General features: G+C 50.1%; 9 protein-coding genes across 9 annotated transcripts; 7 read left to right on the top strand and 2 right to left on the bottom strand.

Moving 5' to 3' along the window:
* BO83DRAFT_388152 (uncharacterized protein) lies at positions 1–564 on the top strand (the record flags this gene model as incomplete). The annotated part of the gene is made up of 1 exon (XM_025532748.1): positions 1–564. The coding sequence occupies one exon, from the start codon at positions 1–3 to the stop codon at positions 562–564; it is 564 nt and encodes a 187-aa protein (XP_025388930.1).
* A 1,474-nt stretch (positions 565–2,038) lies between these two features.
* On the top strand, positions 2,039–2,873 carry BO83DRAFT_17082 (uncharacterized protein). The gene has a single exon (XM_025526386.1). The coding sequence runs from the start codon at positions 2,132–2,134 to the stop codon at positions 2,705–2,707; it is 576 nt and encodes a 191-aa protein (XP_025388929.1). The 5' UTR covers positions 2,039–2,131; the 3' UTR covers positions 2,708–2,873.
* A 2,429-nt stretch (positions 2,874–5,302) lies between these two features.
* On the bottom strand, positions 5,303–5,710 carry BO83DRAFT_388150 (uncharacterized protein; the record flags this gene model as incomplete). The annotated part of the gene is made up of 1 exon (XM_025532747.1): positions 5,303–5,710. One exon carries the CDS (start codon positions 5,708–5,710, stop codon positions 5,303–5,305), a length of 408 nt encoding a protein of 135 aa, XP_025388928.1.
* A 699-nt stretch (positions 5,711–6,409) lies between these two features.
* Positions 6,410–7,805, top strand: efm7 (putative nicotinamide N-methyltransferase Nnt1). The gene is made up of 4 exons (XM_025529356.1): positions 6,410–6,688; positions 6,767–6,925; positions 6,986–7,546; positions 7,600–7,805. The coding sequence occupies exons 2-4, from the start codon at positions 6,776–6,778 to the stop codon at positions 7,663–7,665; spliced, it is 777 nt and encodes a 258-aa protein (XP_025388927.1). The 5' UTR covers positions 6,410–6,688; positions 6,767–6,775; the 3' UTR covers positions 7,666–7,805.
* A 130-nt stretch (positions 7,806–7,935) lies between these two features.
* Positions 7,936–9,584, top strand: BO83DRAFT_359493 (putative RNA polymerase II Elongator complex associated protein Kti12). The gene is made up of 3 exons (XM_025529355.1): positions 7,936–7,993; positions 8,042–8,386; positions 8,465–9,584. The coding sequence occupies exons 1-3, from the start codon at positions 7,988–7,990 to the stop codon at positions 9,362–9,364; spliced, it is 1,251 nt and encodes a 416-aa protein (XP_025388926.1). The 5' UTR covers positions 7,936–7,987; the 3' UTR covers positions 9,365–9,584.
* A 1,109-nt stretch (positions 9,585–10,693) lies between these two features.
* Positions 10,694–12,561, bottom strand: BO83DRAFT_426418 (putative C2H2 finger domain protein; the record flags this gene model as incomplete). The annotated part of the gene is made up of 3 exons (XM_025535281.1): positions 10,694–11,327; positions 11,381–11,650; positions 11,708–12,561. 3 exons carry the CDS (start codon positions 12,559–12,561, stop codon positions 10,694–10,696), a joined length of 1,758 nt encoding a protein of 585 aa, XP_025388925.1.
* A 1,022-nt stretch (positions 12,562–13,583) lies between these two features.
* On the top strand, positions 13,584–14,303 carry BO83DRAFT_377884 (uncharacterized protein). The gene has a single exon (XM_025531110.1). The coding sequence runs from the start codon at positions 13,950–13,952 to the stop codon at positions 14,259–14,261; it is 312 nt and encodes a 103-aa protein (XP_025388924.1). The 5' UTR covers positions 13,584–13,949; the 3' UTR covers positions 14,262–14,303.
* Positions 14,304–16,977: 2,674 nt separating this feature from the next.
* BO83DRAFT_16812 (uncharacterized protein) lies at positions 16,978–18,403 on the top strand. The gene is made up of 2 exons (XM_025526365.1): positions 16,978–18,306; positions 18,357–18,403. The coding sequence occupies exon 1, from the start codon at positions 17,158–17,160 to the stop codon at positions 18,199–18,201; it is 1,044 nt and encodes a 347-aa protein (XP_025388923.1). The 5' UTR covers positions 16,978–17,157; the 3' UTR covers positions 18,202–18,306; positions 18,357–18,403.
* Positions 18,348–19,787, top strand: BO83DRAFT_377882 (palmitoyl-protein thioesterase family protein). Its single transcript, XM_025531109.1, has one exon. It carries the CDS (start codon positions 18,555–18,557, stop codon positions 19,593–19,595), a length of 1,041 nt encoding a protein of 346 aa, XP_025388922.1. The 5' UTR covers positions 18,348–18,554; the 3' UTR covers positions 19,596–19,787.
* Positions 19,788–19,806: the final 19 nt, after the last annotated feature.

The following is a 19,806-nucleotide window of genomic DNA, read 5'->3' as shown; positions in this document are numbered from 1 at the left end:
ATGGCCCCAGTTGGCTTTTTCCCATGGGACGCCAGCAGCCGCTGCTTCGGGTTCAGGACGACGTCCCCCCAGCCGATTTTTAAACCAACCAACCACGAAGCGTATAAAAGAATTTTTTATGTTTTTCAGGGTAAATGCAAGATTGCCAATTTCCCCGGAGCGATTCCTGAACAGGGGGGCACACCCTTGAAGCTCATTTCCTTAAATTTCTTGGCTTTGAGATGTTACTGTTTCGGGGATAGTAAGCACTATACGAGTAAGTTAGCGAGGGAGTGGGAGCTCGCTAGAAACCTCAGACCTTCCCTCCTAGGCCAAAGTCAGTTACGAGCGGAACGGAGTTACGCCTACATCGCAGGCCAATCCCTGTGCAATGCTACGCACATGCCCGTGTCCGGACCCACCCGCAGCAGCCGTGAGGACCCGATGAGATCATGTCCCAGCCCCGATTCAGCACTAGTGACTGCTTCTGATTCGTCAAAGCTGGTGGATGGAGATGGTTGGAGTGGATGGTGTTTCACCTTGCAGGCAACGGGCAATGTGGCTGGCTCTGCACCTCCACGCTAAGCCCGTTAGTACTGGCCCTTTCTGGGTCATAGTGCAGCCCGTGGGTTTTACACAGATTATTATTGTTATTTACTGCTTTACGAGAGAGGAAGAAAAAGGGAACAAAAAAAAAAAAAAAAAAAAAAAAGCAGAGTCAGTGCCTACTCTGTTGTAATTCTGACTCTCTTAGGGGGTCTCCCCCCCGTCCATGACCCCATTAACCCATGGAATTATGTCACTATGCATGTATGCACTTCGTATGAATGTATCCTGCAAATCTCCAATACGGAAGCTTTACCATCCATACTTAAGTACTTCCCAGTATGCAAGCAGGAAGCAGTAGTGGACCAAAATCTCGCCATTACGACCGGACTGTCTCTCATTATTGATGCCTACAGGGTAACAATAACCGACACACTTGCCTTTTCCAAACATACACAAAAGAGAGCGCAGCCCCAATTGTACCGCGTTGGTTAACCCGCAGTGTCCGGTGGGATGATATTACTAGTGAGTCGTTGTCGTGGAGCATGGGTCCATGGGCCGCAATCGTGTGCATCATCCGCGTACGTATTGATCCATAACGGCATAAACCCCCATACGCAGGCGCTGCACAAGCGATGCTCCAATGCATGTTTCATCTTGATATCTATCCATAGAAACAGCTGAATGCTAGCCATCAACATGTCAATCCTCTGCTGGATTTCGTTGGTGGACGCCTCAATCGCCGCGTCATCCCCCAGAACTGACGGCGGTTGGTGCACTCCAATCGGCTGGGTTCCTAGGAACGGCAAACGGCGAGCCGAGCGGTTAGGAAGGACAAGGATCTGATATGGATGGAAGACAGTCGAAGGGCAATTAGCAGGATCTCGATCAGGAGTTAGTTGAAATCTTCCGTACCGTAGTTATTCTTGTGGAAGACGAGAGAAATTGGGACTGGTCCACCATCCACGGAATACTCCAGCACTCTCGGAGCACCACCGGAGGGGGAGGAGGGGGAGAGAACCAAGCGATGCAAAAGTCTGGTTCAGTCGAACTAGACTGTACAGACACAAACACACGCTGTTTTTCCTCGTCTCCGCCATCGCAACAAAGGATGGCAACAAAGGGCCCAACATACGATCGGTACGGGTTACACGGGAATACGCCGCAGGGAAAAAAAAAGTCCCCAGGTAAGGTAAGTATCCATTGTGTCTGTAATAAGCCAGTGAATACTCCGCGAGTCCCCACTTTTTCTCCCCTAGTGCTTGGGAGCTATAATTATAGTCCTGTATTAAGTATTTTTTAACCCCCATCCCATCCCATCCCTACACCGAGATCAGACGAACCGTCTGACTTGTCTGGAGTTAGACTAACCACCACCCGATTCTCTCGTTTCTTTTCCACCCCCTGCCGCTCTATCATCAGTCTTTTCTTCCTCAATCGTCTTCAGCTTCCGCGGCATATCCTTGAATATACTTGCATTCCCACCCCAGCTACTACTGCTCCTCCTATATCCTCTTACCCCGGAGTATCTATTACTATCGTTTCCGCCTAGTTCTTTTCCACCCTCAATCCGTTCCTGGTATACACCTACCACAATCAAAAGAATATGTTGACCTCCTCGTCAACCGACTCCTCTCGCTCCTCCTTCTCCGGCAGCCCCGTCTCGCAACACCCTCCACACCATCAAGTATGGTTTCCTCCTGCTCCCCGCCGCCGTCCGCAACACTACAAGATCCCCCGCTACTACTCGACCCCCGTGAGGGAAGATGCCCCAGACTCGACCCCTCTGCAAATGTACGGACTGGAGGAGCGCGCGCCATCCATTGCTGAGAAGCCAAAGCTTCTGCGCCGCTTTTCCCACGCCCTCGACGACATCAAGGAAGACTTGACCCTCCAACCCAGCAGCGAGAAGATCCGGAGCAAGCGTCGCCAGTCCATCTTCGGGATAGATGAACTCGCCGGATCAAGCGGATCGATCTCCTCGCCTTCTATGGATGTGCCTGTGGCGGCCGAACCGCGGCCTCCGAGGCCCCGTCCCCTCTCGATATTTGCCTCCGAACCCTCCAGGAGGGTCAGTCGGCGGTTTTCCATCTTCGGGTCGAGACGTTCGAAGAAGTTGACGCCGGGTCAGGCCGGGAGTATCTCGCAGCCCAATTTGATTGGGGCATCGACTCAAATATAATCTCATCATCGGCTCTCGATATTGCATCATTGTCACCATCTCTATCGCCATTACCCTAATTGATCGACACGACGAGAGTTAATATACATAGACGCCAACAGCCGCCCCCGCACATACATCACCACAAGTACCAACATAACCGACCCATCCCAACCCAAGCATGCAACCCACGAACCCAAAGCGCATCATTATAATCGGAGTTCAGCACGGCGCGGCGAGCATCATTCGATCCTTTGATCTATAATACCAGTCAAAAGTCTTTCCTTCATCATACATTCATCTCCATACCTTCCTTACCGGGCCCATTTCCTTTCAATATTGAATACATTTTTTCAAATTCTCATTTTCAATTCCCATTTACAAGGTTGGGTGTCCGCATTAGCTCGGTGTTCGGTGTTAAGTTTATCTTGCTTTGAGTTTGATTTTACCTCGATATGCAGGTTTCCGTTTTGCTTGCCCTCTTCAGTATGCTTTGAGCAGAAGAAGAATCGCAATTGCACATTCAACCAAAACATGTATTTATATACATACCCGTGCTCACCTTCATACCTCTCGGTGATCGGGTATACATCTGTATATAGATCATGTATATACACATACATTGATGATCATATATTTCCACTGCATGGGCGGGCGGCATTGTATAGCCTTATTGTTATTTTCGTTTGCACAAAAAAACATCATGTTTCATATACACACCTGCATCAATGAACAAAGAGTTCCAAAAAAAAATCAATTACTATCCACTGCAGTAGTAGTCGAATCATCTGTTCTATACCACACTCTAAGAGTAGTAACTGAAAATAAGATGTACAGTTGATCATATTCACCCACACACCACGCCAGGCACAGCCAATCAACCCACTCGTTCATCAGTATCCAATACGGGCTTATCCATGTACCTGCATGCAACCAACTTATCACTATCACAATAGTTGCCTAGTTTTATCGTTATCCTTTATCCTTTATCATTATCGTAAAATTACCCCTCCGCGCTTAACCGTAAATTGCACCCTCGTTATCGCTATCGCGACATAAAGTAGTACTAACTAGTTAGTCTCATCTTATCCTGTTGTATTAAGATATGATCTGGTGGGGTAGTATTCTATACATATTAATCATAATATGGCAGTATTGTAGACGTCGATATTGTTGCACACAAATACCAGCATCATCATCATAACCCGTCCATCCATCAAGGAGTTCCATAGTAGGTAAGTTAAGTAAGTAGTAAGTACCCAGTACAGTAGACGTAAGTGGGGAAAAAGAAACAAGAACAAGTGACAAGGGTCTCTGCCTTGTTTTCCCTTCCCCTCCCCTCCCTCCCCTTCCCCCCCTTTCCCCTCACGGTTTAAATTACAAGCCAATACTTGGTTTTTTTTTTTTTTTCCTAGTTTTGCCTTGCAATTCCGAAATTTCCGGGGATTGAACTTACAAACTAACAGGCGAAGTAGGCTACCTTCTCAATCTATTCTAGACGAATGAAGGGAACCGAGGGGGGGAAGAAGAAAAAGAAGGTACCAGAACAATAATGCTGTGCCTAAGCGCCGGGAAATGCAGGGGGTGATAGTAAGTAGTACTTTAACAAATGAATCAATGACTCGGCTATCCCCAGACTAATTTACTAGACCAACTAACCGGTTACTTCTGGAATCCCTATACATACTTACATTGGAGACTCGAAACCAATCTATCTACTGTCTGTACGCTGTATCCAAGTACCAGGTACTAAGAAGTGCAGGTGGGACAAATGGGGGTGTCGTACAAATTGGTCGGAATTGGAAAAGGGGCGGTTAGTGCTAGTTGTGTTTAATTTCCGGTTTTGGCCTCCTTGTTCAGTGGCTTAGTCTTAGTACAGCAGCAAATTTGTTCACTAGACTGGTTTAGTAACTGTCCGGGCGTTTTGGGAGAGGTCAAGCCTTTAATAGGAAATGAATTATGACACAATAGAGAATACTTTTTAGAAGGGGAAGGGATGAATGGATGGAGTGGAATCTCCGAAATGAGGGGGTTTAATATACTGATTATTAGTACTAGTACTTCGTTGTAGGTAAGTGGCTGTCTTGGTTTGATTTGGTTTCCGCCGACCGTTAAGCCCGAAAGGAAGGATAGATTAGTAAATTGGAGTAGATATTAGATAGATTTAATAGACAGGAGTGGTGTTGGTAGTAATGTCCAATCAAAGTGGAAATAATTAGAACGAAATGGAGTAAGTACCTGTACCTACAGTAATAGTAAATAATGTAATGTGTATGTGCTCGCCAATCAGAATAATTGCAGTTCACCCAACGCAAAGAGATCAGCCTGTAAAGAAGAGATGAGTAGTGGATAGGTAGAAGGTAAACCGAGGTGTAAAGCAGACTGAAGAGACGAATCCAAAAAGAGATACAACACCCAACCCCACCCATAGATAAATGAACCGCAAATATACACCACGCACTCCCCTCTAATCAAAAAAGAAAATAAATATATGGAGATGATAGATATCTCTATCCCATCAACGGTCCCATCCGATCTATCAGTCATATTGGTCCCGTGCTCCCACCCCGAGATAAAGAATGATGTCAGAGGTGCCCTTCTCCCAGCTGATGCCATTTATAGCGTGACACTCTCCAGATCTCGCACCATCACGGACATTTGTGCCCGCTTGGCTGCCTCTGCAACAAGACTGAAGTCTCGTAAGAAAGGTGCCGTCGCCGTGGGACCGCCCGACCCAGTGACTTGGTGGGGGTAGGTGTCCGCTGCAGGTTGGCCCATCGTTGCAGCAGCAGCAGCAGCAGCAGAGGTTTGTGAAAGATCGGTGAGATTTTGTTGCTCGCTGGCGTTAACAGTGGGAGCTTGAGATTGAAGCTGCATCTGGGCGGTTTGACTGTTGACTGCGGCGGCGGCGGCTGCGGCTGCGAGACCCAGGGTGTTTTGAGGTTGCGATGAATATCCTGGTGAGATGTGTGCGGTGGACTGAGGTTGGTTGAAGGGAGTCAAAGTGTGGGAGGAGCCGTCCATGTTGTATTCTCTATATATCTATGGTGGAGGAGAGGTGGTGGTGATAAGGACGATAGCGATGTGAGGAGTCTATGAGGGCGGCAGCGATCGCGATGGGGAGGGAGCGACAAGGGAGCAAAAGGCTAGGCTCAGCTGGCAGGATGAGATTGCAGTCCAGGCGTAGAGAGGGTATCGGGGATTGAATGGACTGATCCGGTGGAGTCGTTAGTCGCCTTAGCCTGGTCGCTGGCGTATAGAAGATGGCGTGATGAGGGGAGAAGAAAGAGAGGAAAGAGGCCGGCAGATGAGAAAGAAAGAAAAAGCGCAAGCCAGCAAAGGAAAAGTAGCAACACGTGGGGCTCGTCCCAGAAGGCCGCGGTATGACGTCCGGCAAGGCGAAAGGCTGATAAGTGGAATTTCCACGAACGGATGACGCTGAACCGGAAAGTGAGGGACGGTTGCGATAGTCACAGATAGTCGGGGCGCTGCGATCAATTGGTCGGGATCGTACTTTTGGGACGCAAGGTCAATCAGGCGATAATATACTGAGAGTTAGCGAGGGAGGGGGGAAAGGACAATCATCGAACTAGTCAAGCGGAGTTCAGTTCAGTTGACGATGATCGACAACCCCCGTCGCGAGGAGCTGAAAAATATCAGACTATTGTGACTACAAATGATTGCTCTCTCTTCTTGTCTTCCTGTTGCATTGCTTTTGAAAAGCAACCATCGGCCAGCAAAAATTTCGCGAAAAGGTAATGCCGATAATTACCCGGCCGGTATGCGAGGCGGTCTCTCCGCCCGGCCCCACGCGGGGTTTGCCTGGGAGATGCAGGTACCGTGACCGTATTACGCGGCGATGCCTCGGCCGAACAGCACGTGAGGTCAGGTGACCCTCTTGTGGTTCAATCACCCGCGCTAGTCCCATTGCAGTAATCCCCCACCACGAAAAAAGACTCCACCCTGAGATTCGCAGTCGAGAATTCATTATTCGGTGCGCATCACCGCCCCATCGCCCATCATGCGACATTCACATCCTCACCAGATCGATTTACTCATCCGCTGGAGGTAGGCTCGCATCTGATCACCATGGCGGAAGAAGACAATCTTGACACGGCGGCCATGTTCGAGGACCCCGAGGGCTTCTATGAACCCGAGCCCGAGCCCACCTTTGCAGAGCATCACATGCTCTCCGGCCAAAAAGTGCGCGTGCGCCTCGTTGGTAGTCATCCTCTCTACGTACGGCACTCTTGGTACCTCATGTTTCACCCGCTTTCACTCATTAACCGCTCATTCTAGGGAAACCTTCTCTGGAACGCCGGCCGAACCAGCTCCCACTACATCGAGGAACGCGCCAGCACACTTATTGAGGGGAAGGATGTTCTCGAAATCGGTGCCGCCGCCGGTGTCCCGAGTATCGTCAGCGCCATTCTGGGCGCCCGCACCACCGTGATGACCGACTACCCGGACCTGGATCTGGTCCAAAACATGCGCTACAATGCCTCGTTGGCTGAGCCTCAGATCGCGAACCCTGGCTCCCTCCACGTTGATGGATATAAATGGGGAAATCCGGTAGAGCCGCTGCTTGCGTGCCTGCCCGCTGGTGCGACAGGCTTTGATGTGCTTATCATGGCAGATGTGGTGTACAGTCATCGCGAGCATCCCAATCTGATCAAGACGATGCGGGAGACCATGAAGCGGACCAAGGAGGCCGTGGCGTTGGTGATCTTCACGCCATATGAGCCATGGCTGTTGCCCAAGACGGAGAAGTTTTTCCCGCTGGCGGAGGAGAATGGCTTCAAAGTAACGAAGGTGTTTGAGAAGCTTATGGATGAGGTGTTGTTCGAGAATGACCCAGGTGTAAGTGTCGTTGCGCCACCTGGTTAACTGGCAATTTGGCTAACACACTCTAGGATGAACGTCTAAGAAGGACGGTCTTTGGATATGAACTTCACTGGGCAGAGGAGGAATTGAATTAGCATACTGGCGATGGAGGAAATGGACGAGGTTATGAGTCATGACTCGCACTGAGATGTGTAGACAAATAGACACGCCTACAATAAAAGTCGATTATATTAGCGATCAAATGCAAATAGACAGGGCAATATCTGCTTCCGAGCGAGCATGTTTGAAAATGATCAATGTTGTGCTTGTTCCAACTGTATAGAGCCGTCAGTCACATGGACCCCACCGAGCCGCCCCGCGCAAAAATAACTTCCAACAATTCAATCTCCGCCGCGAATCCACCGCGCAACATCAGCAACCGACATTGACAGCCGATCGCTCCCCTTCCCTCTCATCATGCCGGTACATTCCCTCCACCTCTCCCAATAGATCCGCATTAACCAACCACAGCTCATAGTATTGACCGGCTATCCCTGCTCCGGCCTCACCTACCGCGCCAACCAACTCGCAACGCAGCTCGAAGAAACCCAAACCGAGCTCTTCAACACCGGCGCTCTTCCCTCCACGAAACCCCGCTACAAGATCCACGTCGTACCTACTCATGATCCCTCTCATCCGCGAACCGTCTACGACCATGCCCGCACAGAAAAGGAGACCCGAGGCGTGGCGTATGCGCGGGCGAAGCGCGCCCTCGGCAAGGACAGTTTCGTGATCCTCGACGGAATGAACTACATCAAAGGATACCGGTATCAGCTGTGGTGTGAAGCGAAGGCACTAGGGACGACATGTTGTGTGGTATGCTATGCTATGCCCTCCCTCATCGTCCTTCATCAACAACCAGCAAGCAACGCGCACTAACACAATCACCACCAGGTCCACGTCGGCACCCCCATCGACCAATGCGTCGCAAACAACGAGGCACGCCTCCGCCGTCAAAAGAACACAAACAACAATAACAACGACGAGAACACTCCCCAGTCTGACGCCGAAGCGACTCCATCCACCACCGAACCCACCTCCGACCAAGAAGACCCCTACCCCCCGGAACTCCTCAACAACCTCATCTTCCGTTACGAAGAACCCAGCATCCACAGCCGCTGGGACAAGCCTCTCTTCACCGTCCCTTGGACCGATACTTCCCCCCCGATCGCCGAAATCTGGACAGCCCTAACCGGCATCCCACACCCTTCAGCAACAACTACCGCCGACCCCAACACCACCGTATCAACCCTCACCTCAGCCCTCAACAATACTAGCCTCTCCTCAGCAGCAAGCACCACCACCACAGCAAACAATCCCTCTACATTCCGCACCAACCGCCCCAAAATCAAACCCCACCAAGCAACCGCCCTCCCCGCCGCAACAGACTCCACAGCCCTCTACAACATGGAAAAGCGCACCTCAGCCATCGTCTCCGCCATCCGCAGCTTCACGCTCTCCAACCCCTCCGCTGAAGCCGCCCTCGCGCAGTGCCAAGATGGCAGCAGCAGCAGCGGTAATGGGCGGGGAATTAGCATTCCCGTCCCGGAGGCGTCCATGCCCGTTTACGTTCCGGCGCATGTGGCCACGTCCGGCACGACGGATGAATTAGCCGGCGCAGGCGGCATTCTGGCGCTCCCGAGACTGCAGAGGCTGAGGAGGCAGTGGATTGCGTTAAATCGGGCGTATGTGCAGGGGGCGCATGCATCGAGTAAGGGCGGATTGACGGCGGAGCAGGTGCCGGATGCTTTTGTGAGGTTTTTGAATGCGGAGTTTGGGGCGGAGAGCGAGTAATCGCATTTTTTCAAAAGTCCTGTTATTGATTTGTGGTTCGTTTTGTGATGAGGGTGGTGGGTTTTGTTGGGACATGTTCTCTTGTTAAGAGGGAGTCGTTAAGGTGAAGACTTGCTTATAGTGATGTGATAGAGACGGGTGGGAAAAGTTTACCATAGAAGCGTGTGTTTTTGCAAGTATTTAGAGAGCGTCATTTTCATTATAGCTTACTGCAAATAACGTCTAGCTATTGACCTACTGGCAAGTTACTTGACATACGTATGTTATGTCTGATGATGGGCGAGTGTCTGTATTCGAAAAAGCTTCTCGATTTGGGTATTTGCCGTAACTTTCAAAGGAGATTACAATTTGCAGCTCTAATAGAGTCCAAAAGGTAGGTAGTGGGAAGAAAATAGCAAAACTTTTGATCCCCGCTAGCAGGGAAGTTGAGTAGAAAACTGAAGACAGCGACCCTCAGAAACATGAGTAGGTAGTCAAGCTATATCCAAAGCGGGGATTGAAGAATCCTCAAAAAAGGTGCAAGAGAAACAAAAAAATATTCACAGGACAAAATGCACGTATGAACTCCCAATACATAAAATAATGGCAGGCCTCCTGTTCCACGACCTGCACCTATACATGAATGAAAACCCGTCATCTATATCCAAATCCAGATCCAAAAACCCATGTACAAAACCGTCGTCCCTGTATTTCCAATTCGCCCCGTTCCCTTCTTTTTTTCTTCTCTCTGGTCGACCTCTTTCAAACATAGGCCCGAGATGAAGGTCGATGCTTCGCATCGATACCGAAAAAGTAGCAAAACCACGCCCAAAAGCAAGAAGATACACAGAAAATTGAACAAAAGTTTTTACAGAACCATGCGCAGCAAGCTGCGCGTACATGAAACGTAAAATGTCACAAGACAATGATGAAGGACTTAGGAGGCATCTCCTATCCGACCGCCCAGAGCTGTCGTCCCCTTTCAATGCTTCCACCATACCAACCTACACCGTAGTGAGTCCGGTAATGGTCTGGAAGATAACCCTCTAGATGATGGGATCAGATCCGCATCACCGAGGGTGAAGCCGCGAGATGCGTCGTGGACACACTGTGGCTGGAGCGGGGAGCTCTCCGGGCAGCTGCAGGAGGCCAAGGATCCTTTGGAATGAAATAAGAAACCCAACCGATGGTCAGAGAATGATCTTTCACGGACGCTTTCCATGAAACTTCTATCCATCACGGCTCTTTCCCGTTACCATGAGATCCTTCCTATGAGAACCATCCAGCACTCGGCGATGACTGGGAAGACAAATTTAAAAAAGACTTCAAATGATCGTCTCAGTAAAGCATTCAAGCAGGGAGACCGTGAGCGATCTGAGCCGCAGCCTGGCTGGCTTCAATGTGGCGGTAGTTGAGTCCAAGGGTAATGAGCTCCTGAAGGCTGGCATTGACCTTCTCATGCATGGAAGAATCCTGGGGCGTGATGTTGGTGAGCTCCTCAAGCAGCCGGGACCGGCAGTTGTAGTAGTTTCTCTCCGCATTCTGGAGTCTCTGGTTGTGATGAGCAGAAGTCTGCTGGGCAGCCTTGAGAGGGTTGGTCTGGGACTGGGTGGAACGAGTGCGCTTCATGGTGGGGGCTCCAGTGACCCCAGTAACTCTACGCTTGCGTCCGCCCGTCTCCTTCTTCTTGGCCGGTCCAGTGGTAGGGGAAGCATCCGGGGAGCTGTGCCTGTCCGAAGAGGCAAAGTCGTGCACACGTCTCATGTGGTCGAACAGATTCCACCTGCGGGGGAATCCGTAGCCGGGCACCGACCTGTCACAACCCTCGAACAGGCACAGGTGGGGGTTATCTCCGTGGCCGTGGAATCCATGGGCTTCGCGCTCGTGGCGGAAAAGGCATGCATTCGAAGAGAACTGCAGCTGGGCATCCATGCAGGCGGCCACCTTGCAGCGGTAGGGCTTCAAGTGGGAGTCCAAGTATTTGCTGTTGCACGATTAGTTTCGATGCTTCATCGAAGCGTTGGGGGTTTGACTTACTGATAGGCACACTTCTGAGTAGTCGGGGGGTGGTTGCAAGGCTTCTCTCCGTTGGCAAAGGGGCAGTAGTACTTTCCATCACTGTGAGTGGGCAGGGAGTAGTAAGGGTGATCCCGGGGGTTCCGGAGATCAGAGCCCTCCTTGGCTTTCTGGCGGAGCGTTTCCTTGACGGGCAGGGGTGGGAAAAATTCAGGATCCTGCTTGACCTGGGTCTGGGACATGGAAGTCTGCAGGGCTGGCCTACGTGCATTCTTGGTTGCCCGGATGGTTCTGTTGGGGGTCAGAATTGGCTGTTCACAGCTGCAAATACGATAGAGAAATACTAACCTGTTGGGGTCCTGCTCACTCAAGGGGGGAGTGAGGGGGAACAATGGGTCTCCTAGATTGATTCCATGGCTTCCAACGGGAGTGGTTGTAACATCTTTGAGCATGGCATCTTCATGGCTCATGAAGGTGGGGTATCCAGAAGCAGAGCAAGAGGAAGTAACAGAAACATCATTACTGGCGTCAGACAAGGGGGGAGAAACAGGCACTGATTGGAACATGCCGGTGGTATACTGATCCATGGATGATCCGTGGTAGTTCATCGAGTTCCACGCCTCATTGCCGGCCAGGTGGCCGTCATCCGCATGAGAGCTGTGGCTGGAGAGAGTATCATCAGGAGTGCAAGAGGACTGGGTACCATTCTGGCCATAAACTTCATTATCAAAGGCAGAGAGATCAACCAATGAGGAGTAGTGGTTGAAGTCATGTGCATGGGAGAAATCCAGGTCATTTTGCTCAGTCACATCCTGGATGCCTGAGAAATCGGATCCGGCGTGATGATACATTACATCACTAGGGCCAACGGTCGATGGCAGCAATTGCTGAGAGAAAGAGAAAGAGAGCATCTGGACTTCCGGGGACTCTGGTTTGGACATCGCACCACTGTCAAGTGCATCCACGTCGCTCAGAGACCACCCCTTCAAGTCATTGGGGGTCCCGTGGTTGGGGTGTGTGCTTGAACACAAGGAGAAATTGTCCTGGCTCGAAAGTTCATCATCCTGGATTCCTCTGGAGGCCATGTTGGGGATCCCTGGGATCATTTGGTTTTGTCTCGGCTGAGACAAGTGGTCCATAGTGTGCAAAGATGACTGGGACAAAGACATGTTCTCTGGGTCGTTCTTGATCTTGGTGGACATTATGTGTGGGTGTTCTAATACCAGACAAGCTGGAAAACAAATGGCAAGCACTAGAAAGTAACTAAGAGTCAGTACATCTACACCTAATCGCTGTTCAAACAATGACAGAAAGTGAACGATGGTCTGCATCTGGGATCCATGTCGCGCAAAGGGCCTATAATCAGTCAGATAAATCATTCACGCAAGCTTCAAGGTTGAGGCACACCAACCAATAGGATGTCGTGGGTAGATCAATCCAGGGAGGTTACCGCTTGGTCCATGAGAAGGGGTGTGCACTGTTGTTAATCCAGGAATATATCTGAGGTTATAACCAGTAAAGTGATCGGCAAAAGCGGCAACATGTCCGTGGTGCTTGTTTCCGGCGTCAAAACTGCAGTTGCAGTAGATCGGGTCGTCTAGTCTCGGTTAAGGTATCCATCCAGGGGTCCAGACTACAAGGGGTATCAAGTGATAAGATGCAACACATAAGTTGGATCAACGGTTCAGTCCATTAGATGTCGAGATCCAGTGATGAGATCGAAAAAATGCAAGGTCGGAATTCATTGTGATTGCTATTTCCAGAGACGGCTTCTAATCCAGAACGGTGGGAAATCCAATTCGGGAACGGAGAAAACAGGCCAACAAAAAAAGGGGTCCAAGGCAAATGTCCAAACTCCCACTAGGCTTAGTGAGGAGAGATCCGGTGGTTCCAGGCAGAAAGGATAGTCCAGGGGTAATCGAAAATTGAGTGTGCAACATTAAACAACACTCAAGAGTGTCCAGTCACACAGCGGCTGCTGTGGACAAGCAAATGAATTCCATGGTCACATGTTTTCGTCAATCCGTCGCTTCGACGGAAGAATCCAGCGGAAGCAAAGAGATTCAAGAGTCCAGGGGTCCTCTATAGTGCTGCTGTCGTTGAAAGATTGTCGATAAAAGCGGATCCAGGGGTTTCGAAATGCAAACAATCGCAGAAAGGGACAAAAGCAAGAGAAAGAAATGCAGAATCAAAGCAGACAAAAGGAGAGTGATGAGGGGACTACCTGTTATTGTGTTGCCGTATACTCAGACTAAAGCCTGGGAGGAGCGAAAAACAAAACAAAGCAAGCAAATCCTATCCAGGATACGGACTGGGTTTCCAGAAGGGCAGTTCAAGGGTTGATCTAGCCAGGAGGGGAGGGCAAGTAGTTTCTTTTCTTTTCCAAGATCCACGGATTGGACACTTGAAGAAACAGAGAAAGAACAAAAGAGTCAAGCAAGTAGTAATTCAAGCCTTGAGAGCAAGTGGAGATGATGGGATAGTAGTAGGCAAGAGCTGATTTGACTGTGACAAATCTAGCAGAAGTAGTATGGAGGGGTAGTGTGTGTTTTGGAAATGTTGTGTGTGTGTGTGGAGTAAGAGAAGATCAATGGAAAGTAAAAGGGGGTATCTTGGGTTCGTTGGGTATCAAGAGTGGGCAAAGTCGGATTTCTTCTTTGAGTCTGGTGTGATGATGATGAGGAGAAAAGGAAAGGTCGAGAAGAATTCCATCTGGAGGGGAAAGGACGGCCTTTTAGAGGCGAGGGAACCGGCTGGATTCTCGTTCAGGAGGCCAGGCGTGGGGGGCTATCGGAGGAGACGGTGCGTCCAAGCGTGTGCCGGAGTTGCATGCTTGCTGCAGCCGGCTGCCTCACTGGCCGTATCGAGCATGATGATTTGGCGCTGCGAGACATGGCGGTGATAGTGGTGCAGCGCCAGGTGGTGTTGTCCGGTCCCTCTCTGCCAATGATTCTCGGAAATCACCCATCATGGAGGGGCTTGACGTGGCCGGTGGGTGGATGTATCTAAAGGTATCATTTGGCAACGGCACCACCCGGGCAATTGCTCAATCTAGCGGTGAGGCGGGCCTCACCCGTCCTCCACCTATCCAAGGAGTATGATTGGCGGCCAAGAGGAAGATGGGCTGCAGTGTTGCATCACCGGCAGCAAAGCCCCTCAGCCGGCAGGATTGGCAATCCTAAATGATTGGCGCCGAGCCCTTCCTGAGCGTTCCCCGTGGTTTGTCGCGTGCAGGGCTATCCTTGTACCTGCCAGCCAGTCATCGGTATTTCCTCGGCGGCCCCGCTTTCCCTCGTGAAAGGATGCCAACTTTGGCTTCATCCTTTGGCTAGGATGCCCACCACGTCAATCCCCTCCTACATCTCGCGGAACAGGGATCTCGCTTGTCGCAGCAGCTACTGCACATAATTGACAATTGCCCCTCCTTCCCCGGGACAGCGTGTTGCTTCATGCCACAGCGGCTCGCTTCGCCCAATCTCGCCGCTTGCTGCGAAAGAAAAGGAGGGGGAGGGGTTGTGCCATCCAGTTTGACTGTCATGTTTGCTACGTTTCATGATGAGGAACCTCACATCCTTCTTCCGGATATTAGTTGACAGCTGCACTCCGGGCTTCATCCACCGGCGCAAGCAAGACTTGACACCACGGGAAGTTGGGCAGCAATGTGATGGATTTAATTACGGGACTGCCGGGAAGTTTCTTTTTACGCTTGTCTCAGAATAAGCAGGAAGTTCAATAATCAGGGTTGGATTGGATTCATCACAATTTCAATAATCCCGCTCTCTCTCAAATTATTAAAATTCTAAATTATGGGTATCCCGTTCTACGCCGTATAATCCCGCACCGTTCAGTTCTAGGCATCCTAAAGCATGCAATGTCAGCGATTGGTTCTCGAACGATATTCCAATTTGAATAGCAGACAATGACGCAACAATGGGTGTGTGTATCAGATAAAGGTGAAAGATGGTATACAGTTTTCGTTCAACAATCCGAAGATCTCAGGTGAACTATGCTTATTGGTATGGTGTTCATCATTGTGGGCAAATAGCCCCCAGTGACACCCATGTAGAAAAGGGGTAGAAAAAGAAACAAGTGCTGCGCTTACCTGTTGCCTGAAAGACCCAGAAAAGGGGGAGTCGTAAAAATAAAATAGAATTAGAAAAATGAAAAGAGACAAAAAGAAAGCTAGACGGCACGCAGACCTCGCCAGGAACCCTGTGCGACGAGGCTGCCAGCTGGTCGCGTTGCTGACACGAAACAGTTTCAGAAACCCGCCTACATCAAAGCAAGGCCAATGAACTCCTCATGTCGGCTTCCGAGCAAGCAAATAAGATGATGCAGGCACCATCTTTGCCACCTCTGGCGTGTCTGTTGTCGTCTGCGTGGTGTCAAGAAGAAAGGGAAAAGAATTTGGCATGTGGGAAGATATTTTAAGAGCCGCCGAAGCGAATCATGCACGTGATATGTTTGCACGGATTGCACCCCCACTCAAGCCGAGGTTCCGATGATCAAAGATGAAGCTAAATTAGTGACGCCCAAGTTCTACGGTAGTGACCTGGGTCGTTTGCCGGGCCGAGCCGTTTCCAGATGTCTTGCTTAGACGAGAGTCCTAATGATGCTTAGTCTATGGACTTCACCATACCTCATGTGGTAAGTTATCCAATTTGTCTTGCACACAAATAAGATCACATAATCTAATCATAAAGCTGTGCTCTGGGTCGCTATACACATTATGCGGCCTCATCAGAGCATGCGTTGTGATACCCTGACGACCTCCTTCTGGCTCCTATACGCGCACTCACTCGAACCCTCGATGAACGTGATTTGCGAACGTAGCTGCTTAGGCACAATCAGCGATTATGAAAGCTCCCTAGGTCACAAGCATAATCAATTATTTCCAATTGTGTCCAGTTCCCGATGTAGCTATTGTTGTGTTGGCGGCCTGGTCCTCGGTCTCAATACCACACTCGTAGTGATATTATACTACCGTAATCTTGACAAGTGGATGCTTTTTGACCTTATCTGTGTACTCATCATACATCACATGACGCTCATTCCGCACGCCGTTACACAACCAGAGGAATCATACCCTCCCTCGTGTCTCTCTTGAAGATTTCCTGGGTCATTATGCCATCTTTGCAGAGTTATAACGCAACATGAATTGGACCGGAGGTCGTCTTCGACGACACTCGAGCAATTATACAGGAAACAAGAAGCAAATTTTCAAGAGGTCAAGAATAGCAGAGACGAAAGACCCTCTGACGACTTCGCTATCTAAGAATATCTGCCTCGAAAGCATTCGAGCTAGAGAACCATGCAGCAAGCCAAAACATCATCCAAACCAGCGGGTAGAGTACGTCCGTGAATCCATTAATTCTTGAAGCTAAGTCAGGATCAAGTCTAGCCATAGTTCCTCTCTCTCCTACCCCGCGAAGAATCCACGTCTAGTATCGACTGTACAGGAGTCCTCACAAGCAGCTCAAGACTTAGCACGAATCAAGCATAAACTGCTAGAGAAGACCGACTGGGCATCAGTTGCAGCAGCACGGCCTATCACGGTGCTATTCCCTTCAGTAGATGTTTTACAGAAATTTGGGAGGCGGAGAAAAATAACGAATGATGACCGTGAGAGGCTGGGGTCTTTTGTCCTGCGTCCAAAGCTCACCTACCGCCCTAAGCATCGCAGAGGTGCAGAGACAGAGGAGAGCATACAAGACCTGGACATAAGAATAAATGGCCAATCTGTTGGAGCTAACTATCCAGGCTTCCATGGTCCACCAACTGATGCTACGTCGCAGTCAATGCTTCTGGACCATGAGTCCCCTCCCACAACTCCAAAGCCACTTGTGCATGAGTATGTCTGTGAGGATGTCGGCGTTAGGAGCTCAGTCGGTGACAGGTCTTGGATACTAGGCTCTTCAAGCATCTCACCTTTATGTGTGTCGTCCCCTGGTAGAGGATTGTCCACCCGGGAAAATTCCATAGTCCGGGGCTCGGATCACTTCGTTGACAATTCTACTGGTAAGGAGCAGTTCCAGGTTACAGGTTCGGAGCCTCTACAGTCAGCAGACACTAGCCCAAAGGTTCAAGAAGCGGGGACTCCGATCAGGCGAAGATTTACGATAGATGACCAGATTCTTGCCGAAGAGGAATGGCTGAAGGCCGCCTATGGCACATCCCTGGAAAGAGACGGCTGTTCAACCGCTCATCAGTTTTCTCAGAGCCGTTTGAACCCTGAACTATCTTCACCAACTGCAAATGACAGTAGACGACAGATAAATGCGCAAAAGTCCATGAGCACTTCATCGACATTGAATCACTCCAGTTATGGTTGGCTCCCAGAGCCTCGCCACAACATACAACGAGCCATATCACAGAGAACAAATAAGGAACAGATTGACAAGGTGACCAGTGAATCTAGAATACGAAGCACCAGGCTCGCTCCTCCATCAAGAAAACCGACCACATCCCCTCTGATAATCTTTGGCCAGGCTGTCGATCTTGATGGTGGTCTATTCGCTAAGCAGATTGAGCACGGAAAACAGCAGGCTCAACACGACTTCACATGTTCTGCCACCACGTTTCGTGAAGCTAATAGTAATATATCAACGGATAACTATCCGTTCGAGACAAATTTCCGTCGAACAGATGACTTTACATTTTCACCGAATACGGTCAAACTCAGCAAGCTTACCGTAGCGCCAATGACCGCGAGAATATACGTTGATCAAGCATGCGCTACTCCTCTTTCAAGAACAGCAGGACCAGAACGGACGTTTCCTGGGAGGCACCCAGAGGATCGGCCCGCCCAAGAATGGACCAATCGACGTAGTCTATACAAATAGGTCCAGGCACATGAGCCTAACTCAACAGGACACCATCTTATGACCCACTTGTACTACACGGCGTGATAAGCATGTCACTGCTCTACATTTATCCTTTGAGTATTGGTAAGAATGGAGTAGCTATAAAGCATTCAAGATAATAATGAGTTCCATAGTTACCCGTTAAATCGTCAGTCACATGCCGATCTTACGTCAGGCACCGGAAGCCAGCCCCGACAACGTGACATCCACCTGTCTCCGCATCTCCGCAGGTACAACAACACCAACACCAATACTATACATCCATCTCGACCTTCATCTTATCCTCCTCCCACCTACAACTACTGAGCTCCATCTCACACCGTGACCACAAAATGCGTCCCCTGACACCATTTCTCACCCTTCTGCCCCTCCTCCCCTTCATAAGCGCCCACCCAACCCACCAAGTCCAAACCACAACCACCAGCACAACCAACACCACAACCGAGCTCCGCGCCCTCCCCCTCGTAATCTGGCACGGCCTCGGCGACCAATACCAAAGCCCCTCGCTGCAACACCTAATCAAAGTCGCCGAAGACGCCAACCCGGGAACCTACACCTACCTAATTCACCTCTCCCCCAGCAGCGCCGGCGACCGCCAAGCAACCTTCCTTGGCAATCTCACCGAACAAATCGCCTCCGTCTGCTCCCAACTCCTCCAAGATCCCATCCTCTCCACCGCTCCGGCCATCAACGCCCTGGGCTTCTCCCAAGGCGGGCAATTCCTGCGCGGCTACATCGAACGCTGCAACGCTCCGCCCGTCCGCACGCTCATCACCCTGGGCAGCCAACACAACGGCATCTCTCAATTCCAATCCTGCGCCTGGAACGACTTCATCTGCCGGGGGGCGGAAGCCCTCCTCCGCTCAGGCCGATGGTCAACCTTCGTCCAAGGCCGGCTCGTCCCCGCGCAGTATTTCCGTGACCCCGAACCCAGCGAAATGGAGGAGTACCTCAAGCATAGCAATTTCCTAGCGGATGTGAACAACGAGCGGGTGGTGAAGAATGAAACGTACAAGGAGAATCTGGGGAAATTGGAGAAATTCGTCATGTACATGTTTGAAAACGATCGGATGGTGGTACCAAAGGAATCAAGTTGGTTTGGAGAGGTAGATGGGGAATCTGGCGGTGTAGTGGGAGTCAGGGAGAGGAGTATCTACAAGGAAGATTGGATCGGGTTGAGAGAATTGGATGAACGGGGTGGGTTGGTGTTCAGGACACTTAAGGGCGGGCATATGGAGTTTGATGAGGAGGAGCTGGTGGACATTTTCAGAGAGTTTTTGGGACCCATCGAGGTGGAGATTCCTGATGATGAGGTTGAGGTCGAGATAGATGAGAGGGCGAGGTTGGTGAGCCAGGGAGGTTACTACTACTAGTATTGGTTGATTTGATTCTTTCTTTCTTCTTCTTTCGCTTTGCGTTGCGTTGCTTTTCTTGAGGAAAATGAGGATGGTAGAAGGGGAAGAGTCGCGGCGCTACTACGGAGTAATATTATATATTATACCCGGTTGGTTCAAGCCTTTAGTTCAGTTCAGGTTCAGACTGTCTTCAATTCTTCGCTTTCGCTATAATTTCTATTCTACTACT

This window comes from Aspergillus eucalypticola (assembly GCF_003184535.1).
Source record: "Aspergillus eucalypticola CBS 122712 chromosome Unknown BO83scaffold_10, whole genome shotgun sequence".
NCBI lineage: Eukaryota > Fungi > Ascomycota > Eurotiomycetes > Eurotiales > Aspergillaceae > Aspergillus > Aspergillus eucalypticola.
This window is presented reverse-complemented; position numbering and strand designations above follow the sequence as displayed.

What these genes read in the sequence shown, in the direction of transcription:
- BO83DRAFT_359493 (XM_025529355.1), top strand. An exon ending in TAGGGACGACATGTTGTGTG is followed by an intron (nt 8,387 to 8,464) that starts GTATGCTATGCT and finishes AATCACCACCAG; the next exon opens with GTCCACGTCGGCACCCCCAT.
- BO83DRAFT_377882 (XM_025531109.1), top strand. Translation starts at nt 18,555, where the DNA reads ATGCGTCCCCTGACACCATTTCTCACCCTTCTGCCCCTCCTCCCCTTC.
- efm7 (XM_025529356.1), top strand. Translation starts at nt 6,776, where the DNA reads ATGGCGGAAGAAGACAATCTTGACACGGCGGCCATGTTCGAGGACCCC. An exon ending in TTGGTAGTCATCCTCTCTAC is followed by an intron (nt 6,926 to 6,985) that starts GTACGGCACTCT and finishes CGCTCATTCTAG; the next exon opens with GGAAACCTTCTCTGGAACGC. An exon ending in TGTTCGAGAATGACCCAGGT is followed by an intron (nt 7,547 to 7,599) that starts GTAAGTGTCGTT and finishes AACACACTCTAG; the next exon opens with GATGAACGTCTAAGAAGGAC.
- BO83DRAFT_17082 (XM_025526386.1), top strand. Translation starts at nt 2,132, where the DNA reads ATGTTGACCTCCTCGTCAACCGACTCCTCTCGCTCCTCCTTCTCCGGC.
- BO83DRAFT_16812 (XM_025526365.1), top strand. Translation starts at nt 17,158, where the DNA reads ATGCTTCTGGACCATGAGTCCCCTCCCACAACTCCAAAGCCACTTGTG.
- BO83DRAFT_377884 (XM_025531110.1), top strand. Translation starts at nt 13,950, where the DNA reads ATGGAAAGTAAAAGGGGGTATCTTGGGTTCGTTGGGTATCAAGAGTGG.